Source organism: Strongylocentrotus purpuratus, unplaced genomic scaffold, assembly GCF_000002235.5.
Source record: "Strongylocentrotus purpuratus isolate Spur 01 unplaced genomic scaffold, Spur_5.0 spur5_scaffold_20, whole genome shotgun sequence".
NCBI lineage: Eukaryota > Metazoa > Echinodermata > Echinoidea > Camarodonta > Strongylocentrotidae > Strongylocentrotus > Strongylocentrotus purpuratus.
The window spans coordinates 22,006,464-22,031,571 of record NW_022145606.1 but is presented as its reverse complement, the minus strand read 5'-3'; the positions used below and the strand labels follow the sequence as shown (position 1 = coordinate 22,031,571).

Sequence of the window (25,108 nt, the reverse complement as noted above, 5' to 3'; positions counted from 1 at the left end):
CCTGGTGTGAGAGAGATCGATGTCTCTATCGATGTTGCAGAGGCGAGCAACACTCATCAGATCACCACCGCCACCAGACCTATGAGTCAGATCAGGGCTAGGGATGAAGGATTCTTTGTTCATGTCAAACTACACACTTGGCCAGTACCCACCATAGATTTAGGAAAGACAATGGGAGGGCTTAGTCTTCTATTTGAAGACCAAACCAAAGACCAACAGCGGCTACATGTGTCCGGGATGAAGGGCAGAGACGAAGAGGCCTTGGTCGACCTGTTTGTCAAGACTAAACAACTAACGTCCTTTGATTTGGGGTACGTAGATCCAGATCTAGATCATAATTAATGTGCAGATATGTGTGTTCATTTCACTTTTTAAGACGATATGAACATAAACTATATTAAACTGTATTACTATTGATGTTCTTATTTTACTAAAGGCGTCATTAGACGGACATTTGGAGTATATACAAAAAAACAGATTCATCAAGTAGACATTTTGATTAGCAGCACAATTTTGTGTCCTCTTAACGTTTGTACGTTGTATTCTCATAGAAAGCCTATTATGTTATATCTCTCTCTCTCTCTAAAAAAAAATATATATATAATTTCACTCAAGGCGTCATGACACAGACATTTAGGGGGAAAAGGTAAATCATTAAGCAGACAATGTCATTAGGAAGACAATAATTATACAGACAGGTTGTAGGGTTAGGGTTTAAGGGTTAGGGTAGGATTAGGGTTAGGATTCTTATGATGTCCACGTTATGTATCTTAGAGGGATATATATCATATTTCTCATAATTATCACTTTTTTAAGATGATTATTATCATTATTGTTGTTTTAGTAACGATCTGTACGTCTTTGAAGAGGGGATGTACAGTTCACTGATATTTTTTACATTCACAGTAACAAAATGAAACGGAATGCGTTTTTGCGGGTACTTGAGATTTAATAGAGGATGGAATCTAGTAACCCTGAATATCAACATCATGGCAATAGCAACAACTAGGACACAAACTTTCCCAACTGAATATAGAATACTTTTACACTGCTCCAATCCGCCCCAGGGAAGGACCCGGGTATTATTTTCGAATCTTTTTATCAATTTATACAAGTATCTGCACCTAAAAACACTGGAACATGGAGCTACCATGTCCAATCCAAAGTACTCTCTGCATCGAGGCCACCAACAGACGAGACTGTGTACACCCCCCCCCCCCCACACACAGCCCGTAAAAAGGCGACACTGTTCCCTGCATTAAACAGGAGAACAGTATGACCTTCTCATTTAAAACTGCGAGTACAGGGTAAACGTAGAACACCCCTCGATCTGCATACAAACAGATGCCTAATTTACAAACGACAGGACGGAATGCCTGTTATCATCGGGCCGTCATCGGGGCCCCACCGGAAACCAATTGAGCTCTGCAAGATACAATGGCCAATTAAAATAATGCAATTCATATTCTCAAAAACACAACCTTCCCATGAGGTATTTTGCAGCAGTGTGTATTACATATAATACCCTTTGTATGTATTAACATATATACACATATATATATGCGAAGAGGCAAAATGACAGTTTCCGCCACACGGGCACCGCCCGCCGCAACTGAGCGTATATATTGCTTTATACGTACATTACGTATTCAATTCAAGACTTTTATCAGCGTCAATTATCTGAATAAACTTCAGCATTAAATTTCTTCCAACAGCTTGACATGCAGGTATATTCACGTCTGCAAACCTCTTACTTCCACTAAAGTGCCGAGGTATTCGTTTATATTGTTTTACGTACATCATGTATTCAATTCAAGATTTGTATATGTGTCACTTCTCTAAATAAACTTGAAAATTAGATTTCTTACATCAGCTTGACATGAAGGTATATTCACATCTGCAAACATTTTACTTGCACTAGATTGCCTAGGTATTTGTATATATTGTCTTTCCGTACAGTACGTATTCCATTCAAGACTTTTATAAGAATAAACTTGAAATTAGATTTCTTACAACAGCTTAACATAATAATAATAATGATAGCCTAATAGTCCACCCCAAATTTTATTAAACCGAAACGGAAATTCTTTTTGCCCAATTGATCGTGAGCCCGGCAGCCACTGAGCAGCGCCATATCGACGTTGCTCTATCCCTTATTGTTGAACGTCAAACAAGGTAGCAACAACTCCCATCTTTTAACGTCTTTTGGTATGACGCGGCCGGGTTTCGAACCCACGACCTCCCGGTTGTGAGGCGGACGCTCTTCCAACAGCTTGACATGCAGGTTAGCAGGTATATTCACATCTGCGAAAATTGTACTTGCACTAGAGTGCCAAGGTAATTCGTATATATTGATTTTACGTACATCACGTATTCAATTAAAGACTTTTTAAAATCTCACATCTCTGAATAAACTTGCAAATTAAATTTCTTACAACCGCTTGACATGCAGGTGTATTCGCATCTGCAAACCTTTTACTTGCACTAGAGTGCCTAGGTATTCGTAAGTGCATCCTCATGTATTCATTATAGGCAACCGTTAGCTTCTTTATACTGCTCTTTTTATACCTACTCCAAGATGTGCAGTATATAAAGCTCGAAATGCTTATTTGATTTTACGAGCTCCACCCAACGCAAAAGGGGTGTTCTCGAGCCTGCCAGCCAAGTCTAATATTACGCAAAATACTCCTATACGCTTATGCAAAAAATCACATGCTGCAAGTAACAATCTTGTTACACACAATACCTAAGTCCCCAACATAACCACTATTTGTACAATTAAAATCTCTACATAAAAAAAAAAGCATCATAATCCAAATTAACTTGACTTTAATAACAAAATCTCACTCTGACTGAGATATTCACCTTTCAGACTACTATCAATCTTTGTCCTATCCAACTTTCCTTTTTCTAACATTATTTGCCCTGTGTCCATATGACCCTGCAGGTGTCCTAAATCAATTTATATACCAATTGGAATATAATATAATGTATCAAACTGGTATTTTATCTGAATATCATCAATAAAAGCATGAGCATCTGCTGTACTAATGCAATGATCCAACCAAAACATAATATGCCAAAATTCGCTTACATACGTATACTATCAGCAAATAAAATTCAAGACTTGACATAATGTCATTATTGTTTCCACAAAAGGCCTTCAAATGATTTGCCAGAAAGTGATACATGATCAGAAATGCCAGCATTCAAATCGCCAACTATAAAGACACTAGTGGTACCCAACTCATCAGCAGCTAAAGCAATATCCTATTCTCTAAGAAAAAATTGCTTTCGTTATCGATACTTCCAAAAGGGGGTGTAAATAACAAATTTCTTATCAATGTTAAATTCAATTTCTACAGTCCAATCAAAATACTTCCAAAAGGGGGTGTAAATAACACATTTCTTATCAATGTTAAATTCAATTTCTACAGTCCAACCAACATTTACTCTAACTTCACTAATTGACATGTTGATCTCAACCCATCACCTAATTGGTTACTTTCGTTTATACTATACCTTTTTGCGATTTGAAGCTTGATCAAATAAGCCAATTGACAAAATTAATCGTTATCAAATATCTTTCGTTTTAACTTGAATCAATTTTAAAACCCAAAACGGTATTAAATGACAGACACCTTTGTGAACACGACCGAGACCAAGCTCATGAAAACAGTCTACAAATACAATTTAGTAAACAAATTAGAGTGAACCTGTGCTGATATTATGTAATTCTTGACAATAGACTACAGTTCTCAACATGGCTCATGACATTGAATCATGACACAGTATTGTTCTAATAAAGACACCTGTAAATATTAACCTCCAAGCCTCCGTATCATGACTTATATAGTAGAACCATAACCAAAATATAACATGGTGTCAGGTCTTCCCGATCAAGGACAGATGATGACTTTGAGGGAGGACAGAACCCAGGAATAAACAGGTAGCCATCAGGTAGCCATCAGGTAGCCATCCCTCTTCCAGATTACATCTCACAGAAAGACAGAGCTACAAGGAGTCAACATCATCTTCGTTTCACCAGACTTGGTACATCCTCCGATTCTTACAAATACAGCTTCTTTCCTCGCACCATGAAAGACTGGGATGAGCTTCCTACAAATATCATTGAGCTGCCCACATTGAAGCAGTTCAAGGAAGCCATCAGCTGCGAATAGTCACAGCATTATCATTATCTTTTATGATTTTTATGATTTTTATCATTTTACTTGCATCATAAACATGTATATATTTCGGCACAAATTCACACAAGCCGTCCACCGTCGGAAGAAGATCTCCCTTGTCTAGATGCTGAACAGGCTTTGACAAGTAGCAGAATAGAAGTAGAAGGTGCAAGATTTCCATTTTTACGCCAGATTGCAGGGCTCAGTCCCGCGTGTGCAAACTGTGTGTATGTGGCTAGCGCGCTGTGACTCCTTACTGGCCAAAGAACAGTACGATGTCGATGAGTGCGTAGGCATGTTTTAACTCAATGAAATTGCTTGTCTCGTCAGTTTGACTAGGTTGTAAAGATACCGCAATAGTAAATAAGAGGTTAAACATTGTTCAGAGAGAAACAAATAAGTAAACATGGCAACAAATCTAATTCTAAGTCAACCACAGCCATTGGAGCTGACAGGAAACTTAGCAGAAAATTGGAAACGTTTCAAACCAAGATTTGAATTGTATAATGTGGCCAGTGGAATGTCACAGAAAGAAGAAAAAGCACAAACATCCATGCTCCTACATGTCATAGGGGAAGAAGCTCTTGACATTTACAATACTTTCCAGTTTGAGGAAGATACCAGAGATGAAATTAAATTATAAAAAGTACTAAAGAAATTCGAGAACTATTGCATGCCAAAACGTAATGTAACATTTGAGAGACACAACATTTTCACAAGGTCACAACACGAAAATGAGACAACAGATCAGTATGCAACTGAATTGCGCAATAGAGCTAAGTCTTGTGATTTTGGTGACTTAAAGGATAGCCTTATTCGTGATAGAATTATCTGTGGAATTGTGAACTCCATGGTCAGGGAACGCCTATTGAGGCAAGATGATTTGACGCTAGATAAGACGTTACAGTTGTGTCGTTCTGCTGAAACTACTCGAGCTCAGGCAAAAGAGCTGAGTTCCACGGATGAAGTCTCGGTTGATGCTCTTGGGAGTACGAGAAAGTTGTTTCACGGTAATCAAAGGCAAAATCCAAGGCAAAGTATAGGTCAAAAACAAACTCAAAGGCCATATCGTAGTCAAAATCAGACACAAGGTCAGAAATCTAGAAATAGTTGCGGTAGTTGTGGAAACTGGCATGGTCAAAATGCATGCCCTGCTCAAGGTCAAATTTGCAAAAAGTGTGGTCTCGGAAATCATTTTGCGAAGTGTTGTAAAACTCCAAAGAGTAAAGTTATCAATGAGATGCAAAATTTCGAGGTCGAAGATGATTTCATGGTTGATGTTGTAGAAACATTATAGTCTCGTGATGAGTGGAAGGTCAAGTTAGTTGTTATTAATAGGCCGGTTATTTTCAAGTTAGATACTGGTGCTCAGATAAACCTTCTCCCATAATCAGAGTATCAGAGTTTGAATCCCAGGCCAAAGCTGCATCCAGCTAGAGTGAGATTGACAGGCTACAGTGGAGTAGTAATTCCAGTATTAAAAGGGTCGTTGTTATGTACAAGTGGAGTACAAAGGTTTAACTCACAATATGGCTGTTGTAGTAACTCCTGGTGATCGTCAACCATTGTTAGGCTTACAAGCATGTGAGGAATTGAAGCTTGTAAAGAGAGTCCTGAATGTCAAAACAGAATCAAAGTATGCAATAGTAGATGACTATGAAGACGTGTTTGAAGGGTTAGGATGTGTTCCTGGAAAGCATCATATCACGCTAAAAGAACATGCTCAACCTGTACAACATGCATGTCGAAAAATTCCATTTCCACTGCGAAATCAGCTCAAGGATGAGCTAGATAAAATGGAACGACTTAAAGTTATCACACCAGTGGATGAACCAAGTGATTGGGTGTCGTCGCTCGTGGTGGTGATGAAGAAAAACAATCAGCTTCGAGTATGTCTCGATCCAAGAGATCTAAATAGGTCCATAAAAAGAGAGCACTACCAGTTACCATCAAGAGATGAAATAACAGCACAGTTTGCAGGAGCTAAGTACTTCAGCAAATTTGATGCGTCCTCAGGTTTCTGGCAGATAGAGCTAGATGAGGAAAGCTCAAGGCTATGTACTTTCATAACGCCATTTGGGAGATACAGATTTCTCAGGTTACCATTTGGGGTCTGCAGTGCTCCAGAAGTGTTCCACAAGATTGTGCATAATTTGTTCGCACACATACCTGGTGTCAACACAATGATGGATGTCATAGTAGTATGGGGGTCAACCCAACAGGAACATGACACCAGACTGAAACAGGTCCTTGACATAGCTCAGGAAGCAAATCTCAAACTCAACAGAGACAAATGTGAGTTCAATGTGAGCCAAATGACATTCATTGGCGATGTGATCAGTGGATTGCTCGTAAGAAAGATGACTCAGCCACACAGAATATCCCGCTTGGAATCGTATAAGACCGTAGTCTGATTTTATTCAATCTGAAAGAACAAATTGAAGAATTCATAATTATATAAGTCAACTGGACTCATTCATATCAGTTTCAAGTATAAATGTCGCCTCTATAACAGAACAAGCAAATCTGCCTGAATATCCTTTTTCTCATGAATAATTAAGCACTATTCTAATTTAAATATAGATATAACTACTAAATGACCAAAATGGCATCTTATATCTTTCATAACATTTCTACAAATATCCCTCTTCAACATTCAGGTTTTATGAATGACACCACAAGGTCAAATAATTCCACTTGACCTTCATAACAAATGTGACACACTTTTCAAGTCACTAATATTCATATTAAAACCCATACAGAAATCCCTTTAAATGACTTCATCGAATGTCATAAAATAGCTTCACCAGAATATAACAGATATCCTAAAATTCCCTTTTGTAAGACTTAGTGTAGTTGAAAAGCCAACAACAAGCTCCGTGTGCAATACCAAAAGCTAGTCTTAATTCAGACCAATGATTAATTGAAAGTCTATCAAAACGACCATAAATAAACCACCAAATCAGCCTTTTCCCTGTAAATTGTAAATACAAGAGTGCTACAATAAACCCTGAAAATAATGCCCTTTAATATTTATATACAGCTTATTCTTAGCAATGTATCAAATACATGTCAAATATCTACTTTATATTAAATGCTCTGCACACAAGACTATCAACTTTACACGTGTACACTTTCACTGAGCGAAATTCCATTTCGTTTCAAACAAATAAGAAAACATCCATAATTTCATGTCTGCATAAAACATTCTAAAAACACATTCACACCAAGCTGTACTCACTTCTTGGCAGGATATACTGTTGAAATACGAATTATCTCATTGTGAAATGAGGCATTCTGCACGAAAAATTAGTAGGCGAACATCGCAAGATGTCACCTCTATGAAACCCCAATAGTGCTCTGCCGGTTTTTACATTAATTAGCACATACGTACACGTTGACCACTGAATTACGTAACGGTATCTGCGAATCAAAAAACATAATGAAAATCAGTTTCGTCAGCGAAACATCCTCCCCCCGCCTATGAGGCCTTGCCTCAATACATAAATCAATATATCAATATCTGTATCAAAATGCCAGAAGGTAATATCAATTACATGTATAAACTTTTGAATCAACTATCTGAAAAAACGTTTACAATAAATGTCATTGTTGCAAAAATTCACTGGTAAACTGTTTTAAAGTCAACTTCAGTCATATGATGCTAGCGATTTACAAAAAAAAAACATCTTGTAATTCTTTACAAACAACAACACTGGTTGATAAAAAACCGATCGCGAGAAGAAAAACCTGTCGCGGCTAAAATGGTCGCGAATAAATTTGATCACGAGACGAGTAGAACCGATCGTGAGTAGAACTGGTCACGAATACATCTGAACGCGAGTTGAGCTGGTCACGAATATAGCTGGTCGCGAATATAGCTGGTCGCGAGTAGAGTAGGTCGCGAGTAAAGCTGCTGAAACTGTGTAAAATTGCTATATGCTTCTTATCATATCAAAAATAACCTTCATTTCAAAAGAAATTTCCATCAATTATGCTTTTAACTGTGTTGCACAAATTAAACTCTTCACTGGAATGCAAAATGCATTTCTATCAATTTCCGCTATCCTCTGTATTAATGCACACACAAAAAAACCTCACTCGTCTTCATATCCTTCTGCAGGGTATATAATAGCGATTCTGCCGATCGGGCGACGGTATTCTCCCGAAGCGGTTTTCACTTTAACATTTCGAACTCTCCCATCTGGACCAGGGTACACTTGTATTACCCGACCCAGAAGCCACTTTCCGCGGACTGCATTAGCATTTGCTAACATTACGACGTCATCGACGCGAACATTTCGACGGTCTGCATTCCACCTTCTCCTTGGCACCAGTAGAGGTAGAACATCTCTCGTCCAACGTTGCCAAAAGGAGTCGACGATTTGTTGAACATATTCAACTCGATGTCTTGGATTTCCTGAACTTTTGAATGGACCCTGTGGTACTTGGCGCGAAGCTCTCCCTAGTAGCATGTCGTTTGGACACAAGTAGCTTCCTTCATCAGTGTCGTTAGGAATCCTACCAATAGGACGTTGATTAACCAGGTTGGCTACTTCTAAAAAGTCTGTGTCCCTGCAAGATACAACACTGCTTTCTCACTTTCCCAGTTGTGGCTGCAACTCTGCCGTGTCTATCCTGAGGCCACTCACTTTCTGTAGAGTACAGGAACTCTGAGCCTTGCTGCCATCTGTGTCCTAACTTTGCTGCTGGAAGACCTCTTGACACATCATCGGCAGGGTACTGATTACCTGGAACATATCTCCACTGGGCAGGATCAGACTGACTTTGAACCTCTGCTATCCTTACTGCTACAAACGTCTTAAAGCGTTTTCTCTTCCTCCGTACCCACGGTAGAACAATCCTGCTATCTGTCATGAACATCACCTGTTCAACTTGCAGTCTCAGCTCCTTCATGACAGTAGTGAAGAGTCGTGTAGCCATAACTGCTGCTTGTAGTTCCAATCTGGGTATGGTCATCTTCTTTAATGGGGCCACTCTGGACTTGGCCATTACATCATTACCGTTATCAAGCGGCCACCTCAGATAGATGCATGCTCCGAAAGCATTCTGGGATACATCTGCAAATCTGACATCATAATCACCGTTCTCAAGCTGCCACCTCAGATAGACGCATGCTCCGAAAGCATTCTGGGATGCATCTGCAAATCTACACAGCATTGGATGATTGATAATCATTGTTGATGGTGTGAGGCTTCTTTCAAACTTAACCTCATCTAACTCCTTCATCTCCTTGAAAAAGGCTATCCACCACTTCTGGTCTGCTTCTGGCAGCATCTCATCCCAGTCATAGCCCTTTCCCAAAAGGCTCTGTATCCCAATCTTGGCACGGATCAGGAAGGCTGCTGCAAAGCTGAGTGAGTCAAATACTTGTGCTATCTGCTTCAAGATCTTTCTCTTGCTGAGGCTCCATTCTGGTTTAACCTCAGAATACTCTTGCAAATCCTTCTCATCCTTCTCATCCTTCTCATCCTCCGACAGCTTTCTGGAGAATTTCAGGTCTTCCATTTCTCTCATCTGCTCTTTGTATGCAGATGCATACTTCTCATTTCTTTCCGGTCTCTTTTCTGTAGTCACCAAGATCTTGTTATCTGGTAAAAGATCCACCTGACTTGAGATCTTTATGTGAAGTACTGAACTGGAGCTGACACGGTCAGTGGGTCCTTTCCCAAACACCACCCATCCTACTGGAGATCTGCGAGCTGCTAAATGTCCAACCTCTCTAACTTCTCCGCCATGGAGTCTGGCATGATCTATGCCCACTAGGAGGTCGACTGCTCCAGTACCTCGCTTCAACTCTTGCTCCTTCAGTCCAAACTTCTTCGATAGAAGGCCCAAGTCTACTGCTGTAATGTCCCCACTTATGCAGTGTATGCCTATAGCGTCAATCATAATAGGCATGGTGCTTTTCCCTGCTTCTCTGATGGGTATCCGATACTTGAGAGTTTGGAGAACCTCCTCATCTCGTCCAATCTTGACCATTGTTATGGTTATTGGCGTTCCCTTAAGCTTGAGCCTCTCTGCAAAACCTTTACGAATAAGGCTTATCTCAGCACCAGAATCCAATAGCAGATTTCCTTGCTGCATAGTTCGTTTAGATATCACATCCACTATCGTCACGGGAAGGAGACATTCATTTGCAATGACCGTAGCTACTCCCACTTGTTTCACCAATCCTCCTTCCTCAACTATGCTCCTTTCAGTATGAAGTAACGGATGATGATACCATGTGCACTGCACTCCGTTCCTGGATTCACTACAACGGCGTCGCCTGTTGCAGTTACTCATCACGTGGTCTCGTCCAGCTTTCTTCAAACAGCTGTAGCAGGCACGACTGCTCTTTACCATCTCCCATCGTTCAGGTGCCGATTTGGAGATGAAATCCCTACACTGATCTGTCCAATGTCCAGTATAACTTTTGCAGACCCAGCACTTAAACTCCTTTGTGGACTGGTTCATGGATGGTTTCTCCTCTGCCGTGGAGACCATGTTCACTATGCTGGACTTGGCTTCACTACGAAGAGGAGCTGATGACCTCATGCGAGCTCGCATCTCCTTCGCCATCCAGTTCATTAGAGAATGAAGAGTCGTCTCCGAACTGCCATCTTGGTCTCGGAACCATAACCTCCGATCATCTGGACACATCTTTCTCTCTATTATGGCCAGCATGTGACTGTTGTTCATGTCGTTCTGCTTCCCGATCTCGTTCAGGGTGTTGAAGCTTCTCCTTACTAGATGGACCAGGTCGCAGAACCTGGCATCTTCACCCTCTTTCAGTGGCCTAAACTTAGATATGTCGCTGATGATGGTGTCCGCCACATATCTAGAATCCCCATAAATGGTATCTAGTTGCTCCCAGGCAGCCGCGTAGTCCTGTCCAATACCTTGGATAAGTTGCAGTGGTTTGCCCTGAAGGCATGAACGAAGAATCATCATAGCATCTCTGGAGCTACATCTGCTACCTATGACATGTTCAAAATCTGACTTAAAGATGCAGTACTCACGGATGTCTCCACTGAACTTTGGGAGCCTTGGTCTTTCGATCTTGAAGTGGCTCATGCTTTCCTGAGCAAATCCTTGATGACCAGGAAGAACACTGACCGTGGTGTCTTCCCCTGTAGGACTTGACGAAGCACTTTCATCAACCTTGACGTAGTCAATGAACTTGCACTGTAACTTCGAGAAATCATTCTGAACATCTTCCATCCAGACGTCCTCTCTATCATACTCTGCTTCGTCTTTGATGGTCATAGTAAACTTGTCATGAGCATCTTCCACTTCATGGTATGCCTGCTCATACTTATCAAAGGATTTCTGTGCCTCCGCCCTACTTCGGCCGCCATCTATCAGTTGCTCTGTAGCCTTGCCGAATCTCGTGAATCTGGACTTGGCACCCCTTCGCTTGAACTTCAGGTTACTTTCATCAGTCGACGTCATCTTTCCTATCGTATCCCAGGTTAGCAGTAGGAAATTGAATTGTTGGATTGCTCGTAAGAAAGATGACTCAGCCACACAGAATATCCCGCTTGGAATCGTATAAGACCGTAGTCTGATTTTATTCAATCTGAAAGAACAAATTGAAGAATTCATAATTATATAAGTCAACTGGACTCATTCATATCAGTTTCAAGTATAAATGTCGCCTCTATAACAGAACAAGCAAATCTGCCTGAATATCCTTTTTCTCATGAATAATTAAGCACTATTCTAATTTAAATATAGATATAACTACTAAATGACCAAAATGGCATCTTATATCTTTCATAACATTTCTACAAATATCCCTCTTCAACATTCAGGTTTTATGAATGACACCACAAGGTCAAATAATTCCACTTGACCTTCATAACAAATGTGACACACTTTTCAAGTCACTAATATTCATATTAAAACCCATACAGAAATCCCTTTAAATGACTTCATCGAATGTCATAAAATAGCTTCACCAGAATATAACAGATATCCTAAAATTCCCTTTTGTAAGACTTAGTGTAGTTGAAAAGCCAACAACAAGCTCCGTGTGCAATACCAAAAGCTAGTCTTAATTCAGACCAATGATTAATTGAAAGTCTATCAAAACGACCATAAATAAACCACCAAATCAGCCTTTTCCCTGTAAATTGTAAATACAAGAGTGCTACAATAAACCCTGAAAATAATGCCCTTTAATATTTATATACAGCTTATTCTTAGCAATGTATCAAATACATGTCAAATATCTACTTTATATTAAATGCTCTGCACACAAGACTATCAACTTTACACGTGTACACTTTCACTGAGCGAAATTCCATTTCGTTTCAAACAAATAAGAAAACATCCATAATTTCATGTCTGCATAAAACATTCTAAAAACACATTCACACCAAGCTGTACTCACTTCTTGGCAGGATATACTGTTGAAATACGAATTATCTCATTGTGAAATGAGGCATTCTGCACGAAAAATTAGTAGGCGAACATCGCAAGATGTCACCTCTATGAAACCCCAATAGTGCTCTGCCGGTTTTTACATTAATTAGCACATACGTACACGTTGACCACTGAATTACGTAACGGTATCTGCGAATCAAAAAACATAATGAAAATCAGTTTCGTCAGCGAAACAATCAGTGAACAAGGTGTTCAACCTGATCCAAAGAAGGTTGCAGCCATATTGAACATGGAAAGACCACAGAACAAGCAAGATGTTCAAAGGTTCTTAGGTATGATTAACTACCAAGGAAAGTTCATACCAGATCTATCCACAAAGTGAGCCTCGCTGAGAAGTCTTCTTGAGAAAAGAAATAAGTGGATGTGGCAAGATGCACAAGAAAAAGCTTGGTGTCAACTCAAGGAAGCTCTGACACAAGAACCAGTGCTCAATTTCTATGACAGCACAAAGCCGACGAAGCTATCAGCTGATGCATCCAATAATGGACTAGGTGCAGTGCTACTGCAACAACATGACAGGAATTGGTTCCCAATTGCTTATGCATCGAGAGCAATGACTGATGCAGAAACTCGCTATGCGCAGATAGAAAAAGAACTGTTAGCAATGACGTCTGCATGTGAAAGATTTCACCAATACATACATGGACGACAGGTAGAAGTCGAAACAGATCATTAACCTCTTGTACCGTTGTTCAAAAAATCACTCTGTGATTGTCCTCTTCGCATTCAACGCCTACTAATCCGAGTGCAGAGATATGATTTGAAAGTATCCTACACACCAGGAAAATACATGTACACCGCAGATGCATTGTCTAGAGCGGTACATCCACAGGCAGACATGCATGTCGAAAGAGAATAAGACATCAGAATCTATGTAGACACACTAATAGAGACATTACCAGTCACATCAAACAGAAAAAGTCAGTTTGTAGATGAAACACAGAAAGACAAAACACTACAAGAATTGATAGGCATCATCAAAGATGGATGGCCTGAAACAAAACAACAATGTCCAGTAGCATTCAGAGAATATTGGAACATTAGAAGTGAGCTGTCAGAAGCCAAAGGCTTAATCATGAAAGGCAGCAGGATCGTTGTACCAAGCACAATGAAAAAAAAATGTTGGACAAGATCCATGAAGGACATTTGGGCATAGAAAAATGCAGGAGACGCGCAAGAGAAGTTTTGTATTGGCCCAGAATAAATCAAGACATAACAGAAATGGTACAAAATTGTAACTCATGCTTGATGTATAAACCAAAACAACAGACAGAACGTCTGAAACCACACACGGTACCAAACAGACCGTGGGAAAAGATCGCTGCAGACTTGTTCACACTGAATAACAAAGAGTACATGGTAATAGTAGATTACTATTCACAATTCATTGAAGTCTGTCCACTGTCAACAACAACAAGTAAAACAGTGATAACAAAAATGAAAGAAGTCTTTTCAAGACAAGGCACACCAACTGAACTCGTGACGGATAATAGTCCGCAATTAGCTAGTAAAGAGTTCAAAAACTTTGCACAAGATTGGGACTTCTGTCACACAACAACAAGTCCGTATCATCCTCAGTCGAACGGACTAGCAGGATCGAATGCAGTGAAAATTGTGAAGAATCTCATCCGCAAATGCCAAGACAGTAGACAATATGTCTACAGGGCTCTACAAGACTACAGAAGCTCACCGCTAGAATGCGGAAAATCGCCAGCTGAACTCCTGTACAGCAGGCGATTGAGATCAAACCTGCCCATGGTGGACAAACTTCTTGATCCACAACACATCGATCCTCAACAGGTGAGGGAAAAGAAGGAATGGCAGAAGGTAAAGCAGGAAGAGCGATATGATAAACATGCTCGAGACCTACCTGAACTAAACATAGGTCAAAACATGCACAACAATCGATGGTCACAAGGTGGCATCGTCAAAGTCAAACTGCAAAACAGATCATATTTGGTAGAGACAGAGTATGGAGAGATTAGACGAAGAAACAGACATCATCTCAGACCAGCACCCAGACAAAGGGATGATCGGTTCCAACAGACAACACAGACGGACAGCGATCCAGATGACAACGCGGATGTTAGCGAACCAACCCCTGAGCGTTCCAGCGTACCAGCCCAGCAAGCATCATCCTACATGACCACCAGAAGTGGACGAATAAGCAATGAAATAATCACAAAAACAAATTGAACTAGACTTTAATTCGTCACTTTGACGAATTAGGTGATACGTAAGCTATTTTTGTATCATGAAAGTTTGCGGATGATGATCTAATGATAATATACATAAATACGACAATGACGATATTGATAATGATAATTTTTTGGTTTTAAATGACCATGACCATGATTAAAAGTGGTATAGCGCCCCCTTCAGGTATTCGATAGAGAATTGTTATATGATTGAACTATTAATTTACTAAACAAGCTCAAATTTTCGCCTGATTGCAGAGCCTACCAATCACTGAACTGATATTTCGACGCACTACATACGCAACATAATGAACAAGTCTATACTGGAATTTAGTATCAATCACCTCCCGTAGGCATAACACGCATATTAAGCAAAAATCTGACATATGTCGACTTTAATTACAATTTTCACCGTAATGACGTTATCAAAATGAACTAGACTTTAATTCGTCACTTTGACGAATTAGGTGATACGAAGCTATTTTTGTATCATGAAAGTGTGCCGATGATGATCTAATGATAATATTCATAAATACGATAATGACGAATTGATGATGATGGTTTTGGGGTTTTAAATGACGATAGCGCCCCCTTCAGGTATTCGATAGAGAATTGTTATATGAATAAACTATTAATTTACTAAACAAGCTCAAATTTTCGCCTGATTGCAAGAGCCTACCAATCATTGAACTGATATTTCGACGCATTACATACGCACCATAATGAACAAGTCTAGACTGGAATGTAGTATCAATCACCTCCCATAGGCATAAAACACATATTAAGCAAAAATCTAATGACGTCATCAAAATGAATAAATATTGGGAATAATCTTGTGAAGAATTGTCTCAGCTACAACATATCAAAATTTAGAAGACAATTGATCAATATTTGCAGAGATACAATCATTTTCCGTAAATATGTTGACGTCATAATATGCAAATTCGTATTTTGATTCCAAGGTCGATATGATTATGTAAATATATACTTAATGGCCAAATGAGACATGAAATCATATCTCCGACTCATACTCTATCTAAATATGGAAAAAAAATGACAGTCCTTATTCATCCCGATGTACATTTTATAGGCATGTTTTTGCCCATATATGCTATGTATTACATGAGCTAGCACGCACGGATATTTATATTCAACGGACGCTCGTTCCGTTATTAATAGTGTAAAGAGATGAACATGGTATCAAATTGTTCAGAAAAATATGAGGAATATCCTGTCAAAACAAATATACAAGGAATTATTTTTCGTTCGGCCGTGACAAACGAAAACGTGCCAAAAAGCGTGTTTTGCGCGATTTTTTATGAAATGCTTATAATGGCCTGAAACGTATGTAAAAAAAAATTTAAACGATTTTGAGCAATTTAAAATTTTACGTGCGCGTTAACGCGCGCACTAACGCGTACGCGCATTTTTGCGCGCATTTATTGACCTGAAATTGACCGGACGGATATTGATCTTAATCCTGATAATTATAAATGAGAATTTCCTTTCCGTTATGAAGATATGATCATAAGTTGTTTTTCACAAAATGGCGCCTGGATGACGTCACGATAATTTTGAGTCTTTGAAAAGTCATGCAGTTCTAAGTTAGACTTAGATCTATCATCATGGCAAGTTTCATGATAATGGCTATATTCAGTCTTGAGATATCCTGCGAACAAATTCGAGGAAGAATAATAATAAATAAACTAGACTTTAATTCGTCACTTAGACGAATTAGGTGATACGTATGATATTGGTTTACATAACAAAGAATGCATTACAAGATATCATATTATTTTATAAAATGCTCTTCCCATAATGATCTATCCATATGTCAAGTTTAAATTGTGTCGATCCCTTGATCATTATGGATATAGGGAAGATAGATTGAGACAATATATGACCATTGACTCTGTGCAGTAACCAGTTACACCTTTGACTCTAATTTACATCATGAAGAACGCATTTTGACGATTTTTATCTTATTCAAAGAAATGAAAATATAATTGATAAATAAGAGCTTATGCCTGAATAATTAAAAATGTATAGTGTATGACGTCACGATGTCCCGGCGTAAATGAAAAGTGTGAGAATACATTAGCGATCATTTTGAGTTGTCGACGTGAGATTCACTAGTTGCTTGAAAATAAAATCTTTAAATATCGGATGGATATATACTGTCACTGTATAAGGAATGTGGATTAGAGGGATATTGATCCGTCAGTCTTTCTTGAAGGCTTGTCAATTAAAGGAATACAAAGATTTGAATGTATTTCGCTCAAGAAATTACATACAGCATTGCCAGTAAATTTCACGGGATCAATGTTAAAATCTCCCATTATATAAACCTGTTTATGTTCAGTATGTGTTTTTTGTAAAACATTTTCAAAGACAGGGATGAAATCATTGATATTTGATTGGGGTTTCCTATATATGACACCTACAATAATATTCTTATGTCTCGGCAAATTGCTTTCAATAAACAGTGATTCATAGTTGTATGATGGGTATAATATAAATATATCATTGCGTATTTCATATTCAAAATTGTCAGCGACCAATAGACCAACACCTCCACTCTTTTGTACTTGGCGATTAAATTGTATAAATGAATGACCGGATACATTGAATAATAGTGGCGTACTATCATTAACCCAAGTTTCTATACATAAGTACAGATGAAATTGGATAAAGCATTACAATGTATGTTTAAACTACGCGAATTAAAATGTAAAATACTAAAAATGATAGTTAATGTTACTGAATTCAGTCGTAAAATCCTCATCAATATAATATTTACAGTTCAGAAACCTACTGAAATGAAACTCATATTCTTTTTCGGATAAATAGTTTAAATCATTGATATCAGTATAAGTATCTGTAGTATTACTACCAAATATTGAATGAAGTTCGTCATTATTCAAGTCTTGAATAGGAAATGAACAATGAGAACAGAGTGGGTTATTAATGTAGCCGAATGCTCATGTTCTCTATAACGCTCATTTTATGTATTTTATTACCAGAGAAAAAAAGATGTCAGTCAGTCACTCACTAGTGTCTGAGAGTAAAGTCAAGAAAGTAAAAGGGTTTCCTTACATAATTTCAATACGAGGACACTGCTAACGTTTAAGTTTGACAAATAGGACATACGTGACATATTCATCATTTCAACATTCAACTGAAAATTGTGATATGATCTCATCATCTGATGAAAAAACTAAAAGCACCGTTTTTATAGCCCATGGTCTCAGCTATAACATACCCCAATTTGCGAGAAAACAGAGCCCACATAAGATAGATAGTGCTCATAGATGAATGCCATGTAGATTCATGATGTGAACGAAATTCACCTTCCATAGACATAACACGCAAATGACGAAAATTCTGACATGTGGCCTTTAACTGAATTTTGTACTATGATGACCTCATTAAAATGAAACTTAGTGAAAAGTGATCTTGTAGAGAATTGCCTTATCTACAACATATCGACATTTCAAAGAGAATCGATGAATATTGAGAGAAATACACTACATTTTCCATAAATACAATGACGTCATAATATGCAATTTTGTATTTTGACTTCCAAGGCCATTATGATGACGTCAAGATGTACTTAATGGCCAAATGAGATATGAAATCATACCTTCAACTCATACTCTATCTAAATAAGAAAACAAAATTGGCAGTCCTTATTCATCCCAATGGACTTTTTATAGGCATGTTTTTGCCCATATATGCTATGTATTGCAAAAATGGTGCGTACGGACGGTTATTTTGAACGGACGCTCATTCCGTTATTAATAGTGATCAAGAGATAAATAGGGTATCAAATTGTTCGGAAAAATATGAGGAATATTCGGTCAAAAGCTTTTGCTGGGGGATTATTTTTCGTTCGGCCGTGACGAACGAAAACGTGCAAAAATGCGTGTTTTGCGTGATTTTTTATGAAATGCTTATAATGGCCTGAAACGTATGCAAAAAAAATTTAAGACGATTTAGAGCATTTTAAATTTTTGCGCGCGCATTAACGCGCGCACGAACGCGTACGCGCGCGTTTACGCACGTTTATTGACCTAAAATTGACCGGACGGATATTGATTTTAACCATGATAAATATGATTGAAAAATTACAATCCGTTATGAAAATATGATCATTAGTTGATTTTCACAAAATGGCGCCTGGATGACGTCACGATAATTTTGAGTCTTTGAAAAGTCACGCAGTTCTAAGTTAGACCAAGATCTATCAGCATTGAAAGTTTCATAACAATGGCTTCATTCAGTCTTGAGATATCCTGCGAACAAATTCGAGGAAGAATAATAATAAATAAACTAGACTTTAATTCGTCACTTAGACGAATTAGGTGATACGTATGATAATGGTTTACATAACGAATAATGCATTACACGATATATTATTTTGTAAAATGCTTCTCCCATTTATATGCTTCTCCCATTATGATCTATTCATATGTCAAGATTAAATTGTGTCTCCTTGATCATCATGGATCTAGGGAAGATAGATTGAAACAATATATGACCTTTGACCCTGTGCAGTAACCAGTTACACATTTGACTCTAATTTACATCATGAAGAACACCTTTTGACGATTTTATCTTATTCAAAGAAATGAAAATGTAATTGATAAATGATTATCATCATTATGATAATGATGATCATGATGATAATGATCATGATCATGAGCGCGATCATGACATCTTATTGAAAAAATGAGGGTTGATTTAGATAGCATATAGTCTCAGCTACAACTTACTCAAAAGTCAACAAAATCCAAGCAGAAATAACGACGATATTGCTCGCAAAAGACAGGAATGTAGACTCCAGATTTGAGAAAAAGTCATCTCCCATAGAGATTACACGCAAAAAGTAATGGATTAAGTGAAAATAGGGTAATAATAAAGTAAAAAGGGTTGTTTGTGACATTATTTGCGATTCTACGTGTTTTAATAATCAAAGGAGATGGTACAGTGAAGGTCAAAAGGAAAAAAAAGTGAAGAAAAAAATTGTTGGAGACACCCGGACTCGAACCAGGGATCTCGAGATTGGAAGTCAAGTGCGTTACCGATATACCAAAACATTTCCCATAGCGATTACACGTAAACGGGAAATGGAATTCTGAAATCCTACTTTGCAAGTGAAATATGAGCATGATCCCGGCATCTAATCGAAAAATAAAGGGCGCACTTGTGATAGCTCATTGTCTCAGCTACAACATATCCGAAGTTCAGCGAAAACGAAGCTAAAACAACAGAGATTTTGCTCGCGAAAGACAGGAGTGTAGAATCCAGTTTTGAGAAAAAGTCATGTCCCATAGAGAATACACGTAAAATGTGAAAAATACGCCATGATGCCTTTGTCAAAATGGAAAATTGTGGATTATTTATTTGTAGAAAATTGTCTCAGGTAGAACATATCAAAATTTAAAAGAAAATCAATCAATATTTACAGAGATACAATCAATTTTCCAAAATTATGCTGACGTCATAATATGCAAATTGAAATTTTGAGTTTGGAGGCCATTATGATGACGTTATGAGTTAATTGAGGGTCAAATGAGACATGAAATCATATCTCCAACTTATAACCTATCTAAATATGAAAAAATATTGGGAGTTTCTATCTATTCTGAAGAGTTACAAAGAATTTTGTATAGACATGTTTTTGCTCATGTATTGTGGATAAAGATAACGCAGGTCCGCGCGCGCTGTCAACTTTGACGGACGCTCATTGCGTTATTAAAAGGTGAACAAGTTATCAAAATGCTTGGAAAGATGTACCAAATATGATGATAGAGAACATTCGGCGATTCTATGTTGCAAAATGCTAGTACGCGCAAAAAACGCGCGCGCATGCGCGTTTGCGTGATTTTTTGTCAAATGCTCCATATGGCCTGAAACGTATGCAAAAAAAATTTGGGATGATTTGGAGCATTTTAATTTTTTTCGCGCGCGTAAACGCGCGTACGAACGCGCACGCGCGCATTTGCGCACGTTTATTGATCTGAAATTGACCGGATGGATATTGATCTTCTTCCTGATAAATATGAATGAAAAATTCCTTTCCGTTATGAAGATATGATCATAAGTTTATTTTCACAAAATGGCGCCTGGATGACGTCACGATAATTTTGAGTCTTTGAAAAGTCACGCAGTTCTAAGTTAGACTAAGATCTATCATCATGGCAAGTTTCATGATAATGGCTTTATTCAGTCTTGAGATATCCTGCGAACAAATTCGAGGAAGAATAATAATAAATAACTAGACTTTAATTCGTCACTTAGACGAATTAGGTGATACGTATGATAATGGTTTACATAACGAATAATGCATTACACGATATATTATTTTATAAAATGCTTCTCCCATTTATATGCTTCTCCCATTATGATCTATCCATATGTCAAGATTAAATTGTGTCTCCTTGATCATCATGGATCTAGGGAAGATAGATTGAAACAAGATATGACCTTTGACCCTGTGCAGTAACCAGTTACACATTTGACTCTAATTTACATCATGAAGAACACCTTTTGACGATTTTATCTTATTCAAAGAAATGAAAATGTAATTGATAAATGATTATCATCATTATGATAATGATCATGATCATGACCGCGATCTTGACATCTTATTGAAAAAATAAGGATTGATTTAGATAGCATATAGTCTAAGCTACAACATACTTAAAAATCAACAAAATCCAAGCAGAACTAATGGCGATATTGCTCGCAAAAGACAGGAATGTAGAATCCAGATTTGAGAAAAAGTCATCTCCCATAGGGATTACACGCAAAAAGTAATGGATTAAGCGATTCTACGTGTTTAAATAATCAAAGGAGAAGGTACAGTGAAAGGTCAAAAGGAAAAAAAAGTGAAGAAAAAAATTGTTGTAGACACCCGGAATCGAACCAGGGATCTCGAGGTTGAAAGTCAAGTGCGTTACTGATATACCAAAACATCTCCCATAGCGATTACACGTAAACGGGAAATGGAATTCTGAAGTCTTACATTGCAAGTGAAATATGAGCATAATCCCGGCATATGATCGAAAAATAAAGTGCACACTGGAGATCAGGCGCGCCGGAAGCAGTTTGGGATTGGGGGGGGGGGGGGGCAAACATTCCAGGGGGCTCACATTCCAGGGGCAGTGACGTAATGAGAAAAATTGTTCGGAAGGGGGGGGGGGAGACGAAAAATCTGCATCACCACCAGTCTTACACGTTACATGCAGGTCCCGCGGAACGTTTTTCAAAGTGGATCAGGTAGATCGTAAATTGGCGTGGGGTCCAGGGCATGAGCCTCGGCAGGGGGTCAAGGGGCTGAGCCCCCGGAAGCTCAGGGGTTTTAGGTATTTAATTACGGTTAGATGAGCATCCAGGGGCCCTCTGTAAGGCAATTGACGTGTTCCAAGGGGGGGGGGGAGCCCCCAGAAGCTCAGAGGTTTAATATTTAACTACGGTCAGATGAGCATCCAGGGGCCGTCTTAGGGCCCTTGGTGTGGTCCAGGGGGCAGAGCCCCCGGAAGCTCAGGGGTTTTAGGTATTTAATTACGGTCAGATGAGCATCCAGGGGCCCGCCTTAGGGCCCTTGGTGGGGTCCAGGGGGCAGAGCCCCCGGAAGCTCAGGGGTTTTAGGTATTTAATTAAGGTCAGATGAGCATCCAGGGGCCGCCTTAGGTCCCTTGGTGGGGTCCGGGGGCAGAGCCCCCGTAAGCTCTGGGTTTTAAGCATTTAATTACGGTCAGATGAGCATTTTTTATACCTTATTTGTGACATTGGCAGGTCACTTTTTTTTCTTCTCCGTCTTTCTTTCTTTTTCTCTTTAACATGGTGGGGCCCAGGGGGCAAAGCCCGGGAAGCTCAGGGGTTTGAGGTATTTAATAACGGTCACATGAGCCCGCCTTAGGGCCCTTGGTGGGGTCCAGGGGGCAGAGCCCCCTGAAGCTCAGGGGTTTTAGGTATTTAATTAAGGTCAGATGAGCATCCAGGGGGCCGCCTTAGGGCCCTTGGTGAGGTCCAGGGGCAAAGCCCCGGAAGCTCAGGGGTTTGAGGTATTTAATAACGGTCAGATGGGCATCCAGGGGCCCGCCCTAGGGTTCTTGGTGGGGTTCCAGGGGGCAGAGCTTCCGGAAGCTCAAGGGTTTTAGGTATTTACGGTCAGATGAGCATCCAGGGGCCCGCCTTAGAGCCCTTGTTGGGGTCCAGGGGGCAGAGCCCCTGGAAGCTCGGGGGTTTTAGGTATTTAATTACGGTCAGATGAGCATCCAGGGGCCCGCCTTAGGTTCCTTGGTGGGGTCCGGGGGCAGAGCCCCCGTAAGCTCTGGGGTTTTAAGCATTTAATTACGGTCAGATGAGCATTTTTTATACCTTATTTGTGACATTGGCAGGTCACTTTTTTTTCTTCTCCGTCTTTCTTTCTTTTTCTCTTTAACATACTTTTTCAAAAAGGAGGGGGGGGGGGAGGTCGAGCTCAGCCACTTTGCAGACCATGACATAAAGGCTTCTAAATAAGCGTATTTCGCCTGACTGTAATTTGGGAATTTCTTATTTTCCAACAAACGCATAAAAAGGTATGACTTACAAGAAAAATGGAGAAAAAATGCCGGAAAATCATGTCACAACATCAACATTTGTAAATCACTTGTTTCGAATAAGAAATACATCACCCCCCCCCCCCCCCATCAGTACGCCAGCGTTCAGTGGCTCATGTCTTCTCACCCCTATAACAAAAAAAAACGGACACGCTTTCCCATTCTCGCTCAATATGTCCACGATATGCGCGTATCGCTATTATAGAGATCTCCATTGATAAATACCGTATAGGTGGCATGCGCAATGTTTATGAAATTTAATTCCTGTGAACTTTCCTTTTTCTTTGAATGGAATTGTATACAGATGATTGTATATGTGATTTAATTTAGTTTTTTATTATTGTTACGTTCTTTTGGATTAAAAATACAAACCATGTTTACTCCTTTACTGTTTGTTTTTGTTTTTTTGGAGGGGGGGGCGTTTTGGGGGGGGGGGCAAAAATGCGTTTTGCCCCCCCACTTTTTTGACTGGGGGGGCAACTGCCCCCCCTGCCCCCCCACTTCCGGCGCCTATGCTGGAGATAGCCTTTTGTCTCCGCTACAACATACTTGAAGTTCAGCGTAAACAAAGATAAAACAACAGAGATATTGCTCGCGAAAGACGGAAATGTAGAATCCAGTTTTGAGAAAAAGTCATGTCCCATAGACAATACACGCAAAATGTGAAAAACTGACATGCCTCCTTTAATCGCAAAAATACGCCATGATACCTTTGTCAAACTGGAAAGGTGTGGTCACTGCATTTGTAGAAAATTATCTCAGCTAGAACATATCAAAATTTTAAACAAAATCAATCAATATTTACAGAGATACAATCAATTTTCCAAAAATATGCAAACGTCAAAATATGTAAATTGAAATTTTGAGTTTGGAGGCCATTATGATGACGTCATTAGTTAATTGAGGGTCAAATGAGACATGAAATCATATCTCCGACTCATAATCTATCTCAATATGACAAAATATTGGGAGTTCATATCTTTTCCGAAGAGTTAAAAAGATTTTTGTATAGGCATGTTTTTGCTCATGTATTGTGGATAAAGATAACGCAGGTCCGCGCGCGCTGTCAACTTTGACGGACGCTCATTGCGTTATTAAAGGGTTAACAAGTTATCAAAATGCTTGGAAAAATGTGCCAAATATGATGATAGAAAAATTTCGGCGATTCTATTTTGGAAAACGCTAGTACGCGCAAAAAACAGGCGCGCATGCGCGTGAGCATAATTTTTTTATCAAATGCTCCATATGGCCTGAAACGTATGCAAAAAAAATTTGGGATGATTTAGAGCATTTTAAATTTTTGCGCGCGCGTAAACGCGCGGACGAACGCGCACGCGCGCATTTGCGCACGTTTATTGACCTGAAATTGACCGGACGGATATTGATCTTAATCGTGATAATTATGAATGAGAAATACTTTTCCGTTATGAAGATATGATCATAAGTTGATTTTCACAAAATGGCGCCTGGATGACGTCACGATGAGTTTGAGTTTTTGAAAAGTCACGCAGTTCTAAGTTAGGCTAAGATCTATCATCATGGCAAGTTTCATGATAATGGCTTTAGCCATTCTTGAGATATCCTGCGAACAAAATTGAGGAAGAATAATAATAATTTCTTCTATACAGACACAAAATAAATACTAGACTTTAATTCG

At 39.0% G+C, this 25,108-nt stretch overlaps 2 protein-coding genes across 2 annotated transcripts; one reads left to right on the top strand and one right to left on the bottom strand.

The window, feature by feature from the left end:
- Positions 1 to 5,676: 5,676 nt before the first annotated feature.
- On the top strand, positions 5,677 to 13,091 carry LOC115927293 (uncharacterized protein K02A2.6-like). Its single transcript, XM_030993034.1, has 2 exons — positions 5,677 to 6,534; positions 12,822 to 13,091. The coding sequence occupies exons 1-2, from the start codon at positions 5,717 to 5,719 to the stop codon at positions 12,961 to 12,963; spliced, it is 960 nt and encodes a 319-aa protein (XP_030848894.1). The 5' UTR covers positions 5,677 to 5,716; the 3' UTR covers positions 12,964 to 13,091.
- LOC115927292 lies at positions 7,024 to 12,817 on the bottom strand. Its single transcript, XM_030993033.1, has 2 exons — positions 12,589 to 12,817; positions 7,024 to 11,772 (listed from the first exon to the last, which is right to left on the bottom strand). Exon 2 carries the CDS (start codon positions 11,643 to 11,645, stop codon positions 8,727 to 8,729), a length of 2,919 nt encoding a protein of 972 aa, XP_030848893.1. The 5' UTR covers positions 11,646 to 11,772; positions 12,589 to 12,817; the 3' UTR covers positions 7,024 to 8,726.
- Positions 13,092 to 25,108: the final 12,017 nt, after the last annotated feature.

Bases quoted from the DNA above. Each gene is read 5' to 3' on its own strand.
- LOC115927292 (XM_030993033.1), bottom strand. From the start codon at position 11,645: ATGACGTCGACTGATGAAAGTAACCTGAAGTTCAAGCGAAGGGGTGCC.
- LOC115927293 (XM_030993034.1), top strand. From the start codon at position 5,717: ATGGCTGTTGTAGTAACTCCTGGTGATCGTCAACCATTGTTAGGCTTA. The intron at 6,535-12,821 runs GCTCGTAAGAAA...CGAAACAATCAG, and splicing joins GGCGATGTGATCAGTGGATT to TGAACAAGGTGTTCAACCTG.